This window comes from Rhinatrema bivittatum, chromosome 5, assembly GCF_901001135.1.
Source record: "Rhinatrema bivittatum chromosome 5, aRhiBiv1.1, whole genome shotgun sequence".
Classification (NCBI taxonomy): domain Eukaryota; kingdom Metazoa; phylum Chordata; class Amphibia; order Gymnophiona; family Rhinatrematidae; genus Rhinatrema; species Rhinatrema bivittatum.
The window spans coordinates 17,536,683-17,542,204 of NC_042619.1; the positions used below are offsets into that span (position 1 = coordinate 17,536,683).

Consider the following 5,522-nt stretch of genomic DNA (forward strand, 5'->3'; position numbering starts at 1 on the left):
AGGGAGGGAGGAAAGATTCATGGGAGAACTAGGGAAGAAAGGGGATGGGAAGAGGAGGAGAGAAAGGTTCTGGGATCTTGAGGAGGGATCCAGAGTGGGGAAAGGGGGATGTCCTTCCATATTTCCTATCCTGTCCTGCCCCTCCACCACATCCCCATGTTCCCTCTTCCGAACATTCTCCTACCTTTAGGTGCCTAGGTCAGGTGCTCTACTTCCTTTGAATATTGGTCTCCACAGGACCTTACTGATAAGAGGGATGAAAATGACCAGGGATTAAGGTCTGTGGTAGCAATACTGGCCACTCAAAGCGGATTACTGTGCCTTAAGTCCTATAGGGTGCTAAAGATTCGGTAATAAGGCGAGAGACAGGATACGTCATTTATTTATTTATTTCAAAAGCATCTAGCAATTGCTTTACTGATAACAATCTGTCTTATCAAACCACAGGGTTTGACGTACAGTAACATAAGTAAAGAATGAGGTACAGTAACAAGTTCAAAACAAAATATGCAGACAGTAGCAAATTGAGAATATAAATATGTAAAAAGTGAATGCTCAGCATGCGATAAGAGGGAGATAATATGCCTATATGGCTAGTTAGTGATGGAGAACTGAGGTACCAAATAAACAGAATGGGTAGCCCAAGTGACAGAAATGTGCAAGGAATATTCAGCCCTGAAAGAGTGAAGTTAGTATTAAAAAGGAGGTCAGTTCATCCTATCGCACTGAAAATGCCCTGTCAAGGCAAACCTTGCAACCCACTTGGAAAAAAGCCAGGAGCCAGTTGAAACAAAGAATTTTGTTATAATCTGGCTTTTCCATCAACAACTGTATAACTAAATGAAAATAAATACTGGGATATATTTTCTTAGATGAAGAAGACCTTAATACGTTTCATTTGCCTCCAAAAAGCCCCCTTGATTTCTTTGTTTCGCAGGCAATAAATAATTGGGTTCAGCACTGGATTCATTATAGAGTAGACCATGGCCACTAATGAGTCCACGTCAGAGGAAAAGGATGGGCGAATGTACATGAAGAAAAGAGGAAGAAAGAAGAGATTCACAACTAAAAAGTGAGATGCACAAGTAGAAAAGGTTTTTCTGCGCCCCTTGCTAGAGCTAATTTTTAGAATCGACGTTATTATTTTTATATAGGAAGCCACAATTAAAGAAAATGTTAATACAAGAACGAAGAAACTGATAGCAGAACCGAAAGCAACATTGAAAGAGATGTCAGCACAAGCCAGCTGAATCAGGGGTGGGTGGTCGCAGTAATAATGATAGATGATATTGGGCCCACAGAATGGCAGCTTCAGAGCTAAAATGACTGAGGGAATTGGAGCCATAAAACCCCAATCCAGGCAGTGGTGCAGAGACAGAAGCAGAGTTTTTTAGTCATGTGCATTGGATAATGAAGAGGAGTGCAAATGGCCAAGTAACGATCGTAAGCCATTACCGTCAGGAGGAAGCACTCTGTTACAACCAGAGAAAGGAAGAAGTACATTTGCAAAAAGCAACCATTCTTGGAAATGGTGCTGCTGTTCAGAAGGAACTTGGCCAGCATTTTTGGAACGGTGACAGATGTGTAACTGATGTCCAGAAAGGACAAATTACTGACAAAGAAGTACATGGGGGTGTGGAGGTGCTTATCGAGCCATATAAGCAAAAGTATAACTGTATTACCTGCGAGAGTAAAGAGGTAGATTGGGAAAAATATCCCAAAGAGCAGGGTCTGGACACCATGAAGACTTGGAAATCCAAAGATGATGAACTCCTTCACTGAGCTGCTGGTGGCATTGTAGTTTGCTACACTTCTCATGTTTCTCTTTGAAACTGCAAATCACACAAAAACGTGTCTTTTTATTTATTCAGAACAACCTATTTATTTATTTATTTATTTATTTCAAATTTTATATACCGGCATTCGAGACAGCAGTCACATCATGCTGGTTCACATAAAACAGGGGTGCATAGTAAACATAACTATAACAAAGGTGCTGAAAAGGCAGTTACATATAACAGGGTGATAAGAACTTGGGTGAGAATGAAGAGAAAGGATAGGTTATTAATTTAAATATGTAAAACAATAGAATGGATAACCAAGGTGTAGTTGGAGATTAGTATTTGCATGCTCAGCCTAAGTACCTGAAAGAAGCTTGAACTTACCGGCTGGAAGAGTGGACGGGCAGAAGGAAAATCATCAGACTGATGAATCTTGGGTTCTAAGAGCTATGCTGTATATGCTGTACATCTTGTAGCAGGCAAAAAATACAACAGGTACCTCTAGGAATAGTTCATTTCATCTGATGTAAAAGAAAGTGACTACTGTATGCACAAAAGACTGTTGCTGGCTGCCCTGCTCACATAAAGATAAAATGAAGGTCTAGGCAGACATTAGACAAATTTGTAGCAGCTCTGCTTCCTCTTCCTCCTCCTCTATGCTCAGCATTCATTCTCAGCACATCTTAGCAGGAGAATTTAAAGACCCACCACTGATCCAAGGAGGATGCTGTGAAAAACCTCAGGGGTTAAACATCTGGACCCTTCCTCCCTTATCTTATTAAATTTTAAGATGTGTGTGAGAGAGGATGTACTCCAGGCTGGGCGCTCTGCTCACTGGGACTTTGACTACCTGTCCCCAGGGACACCACAGGTGTGCTAAAGCAGTGCACATTCCAGGCTGGCTGCTCTGCTCATTGGGACCTTGGCAAGCTGTCTTTTGGGAAGCCACAGGTGTGATGACTTGCTCTCGCATTCAGAAGGATCTCAGGATCAAAGTTGCTTGAAGAGCAGGGGATGAGAACTTGGAAAAGGAATTCTAACAGAGCCCTAGGAGTCAGAGCTCAGCTAAGGATTCTCAGTAGTTACCAAAGGGATTTTACACGAGGAGGCCACAGTTGGATGTTCCAAGATAACATGGAAGGTCTTTAAATCTGTTATAACTGAATGCTATATAACTGGGGGGAAAGAAACATTTTTTGTGTTAATCTAAAAGGCTTAGTCTCCCCTAGGGCCAGTGCTAGCTTTTTTGCTCCCCTATGCAAAAATTAGGGGTACATTTTAAAAGCCCTATGCATGCCAAAGCCGGTAGATATGCGGGTGCCGTATGGATTTTATGAAGCATCCATCTCCCAGAACGCGCACAAATCATAAAGTAAAATAAAGGGTGGTGCGTGGGAGTGGTCTGGGCGGAGCATGGGCAGGACACAGGCATTCCAGAAAATTACATTGAAATGTGCGTGCAAGCATTTGCATGCACGAGAGCACGCCGGGGTCCCCAACTGTGTAACTTCTGCTACGGACGGCGCGTAAATTTTAATAGATAAAAAACAGGCGAGTGAGCTGGGTCTTAAGGGTAGTGAGTAATAGGGTAAAAAGGAAGCTATCTCGCTAGGGTGGGTTAGGAATTCCTAGCCTTTACCGGGGCGAACTGGGAACGATCTGAGGAAACAGGTTTTTGCGTCACTGCCCGTGCCTACCAAATTTCCCCCACTTACGCGGTAGAGACGGCATTTGCATGCACATGCACGTGCCAATATAAAATTGCTCGCACATGGACGTGCGTCCAGCTGATTTTCTAAGATGCGTGCACGTTAGAAAATGGCTGCGTCCATTCATGTGAGCTGGCATACGCGCAAACGTGTATGCCCGCGCGGCTATTTCCAAGTTACCGTCTTACTGGGTCAGTCATCGAAATGCATTAGGGCCTGAACACACGTTGAACTGCTCTAACACATGCGATAAATAGCATCTTAGTATGCAAGTGGGAGGAGTTAATGGAAATGAGTACTTCAGAAATAAATGCACCTTTTTCTTTGTGTTGTTCTTGAGATACTGGGGGGGGGGAGGGAGAGAGAGAGAACTTTAAGAGAGTGAAATAGGACTGTATATAAATAGCACTTTAGATGGGCACATTCAACTCAGGGTGGGTTTGGGGGTTGGGAAAGGTTTGGGGAGTGGGAGTTACATACACAGTCAGAGGAATTAACTGCAAATTTGCTATCACTGAAGGATTTCTATCATTTAATGAATGAAAGGTACAACAAGAGGAGTTGATTTGTACAATGCAGTCTCTAGCTGAAGAGGTACAGGAGGCAGATAAGCAGGAGCCTGTTGTTATTATGAGTGTTTTGGTGGATCCTTGGGTGCTGTGGAGATGACCACGCCCATGGGGAGGAGCCCTATGAGGAGCCACAGCACTGGGCTAGACTCCTATACACAAAAACACCGGAATTGAACTCTTTTATTATACAGCTTGAAGATGGCCACAGGGTGGCTGTAGTGAGTTGCAGTCTCAGGGACCTCGGCAGAGGGAGCCCTTCTCTCCTGGATGACGACAGGAGGTTCCGCAGGAGGAAAATCAGCGAGGAGTTACTGTGGATGAGGTACACTGAGAAGTTAGAGTGCGTACTCATGTTAGCTGTAGTTATGTGATTCCACCAGATAAGTTTGTAGACGGTACAGGCACCGAGGCAGGAAGAGCAGGCCCTCGAGGAGCGAGTACTTGTTCCCTGAAAGGCACCTGAAATAAAGCAGAGGGCCCCCCTGGAGCGGGTACCCAAGTTAGTAGATACCCTGAAGGGAAGAGGAAGAGCTTCCAGTGGCAGCACAGAAGCAGCAGAGTAGCGCAGACAGGAACGGATTTGAGTCCTTGCCAACTCAACGAGCTAGCAAATCTGAGAAGGTAATATACCCGGATGGCGTGATGTCAGGATGAGGGAACGCCCTCGAGGTTCACGCCAAGGGAAGAGTAAAGACGTGGGTGCTGCACGCGCGCACCCTAGTAGGTACCTGGGAGGAGCAATGGTGAGAGGCTGCACCATAGCTGTTCTGCGGATGCCAGAGAGGTCGGATTGTAGATGCTGTGGTAGCCATCTTGCCCAGGTAAGCGGGAGGAGCCGAGGCAAGCTGGGTGAAGTTGTCGAAGACTGAATGATGCAACAGTACTCCCCTTGAAAGGGCGTCCACACTGATTCCTACCAGGTCTTGGTTTTTGACGATGAAGATGATGAAAGTCCGTAGCATCTCTTTATCCAGGATGTTGGACATTGGAGTCCAAGAGTTTTCTTCTGGGCCATAACCATCCCATGACAGGAGGTATTCGCATACTCTGCCTCATCTTCTTACATCAAGAACTGTGTCAACTTTGTATTTGATGTCTTCCTCTGCATCTACAGAAGTAGTATCGGATATCTTGTTGGAGAACTCACTAAGTATCACTGGTTTCAATAGTGAGATACGTGGAATGCATTATGGATCTTTAAAGTAGATGGTAGCTTCAGATTGTAGGTGAGATTGTCTCGTTGTCGGAGAATGGGGAATGCTCCAACGAAGCGAGGAGTGAATCAATCCAAAGGAAGTTTAAGTCTTAGGTGCTTAGTGGAAAGCCAGACTTTATCACCAGGCTTGAAGTCTGGAGCCTTGCAGTGATGAGCATCATTCCTTTCTTTGCTCATAGCCCTGCTTTGACAAGCATCTCTTTTGTCTGAGTCCAGAGTTGTTGGATATCTTTGGCAGTAGATG

General features: G+C 44.6%; 1 protein-coding gene across 1 annotated transcript; it reads right to left on the reverse strand.

Annotated features, from left to right (window-relative positions):
- Positions 1-868: 868 nt before the first annotated feature.
- LOC115091713 (olfactory receptor 6N1-like) lies at positions 869-1,818 on the reverse strand. Its single transcript, XM_029601870.1, is given in 2 exon segments — positions 869-1,365; positions 1,368-1,818. Coding segments are annotated over 2 exon segments (948 nt in total).
- Between the last annotated feature and the right edge of the window lie 3,704 nt (positions 1,819-5,522).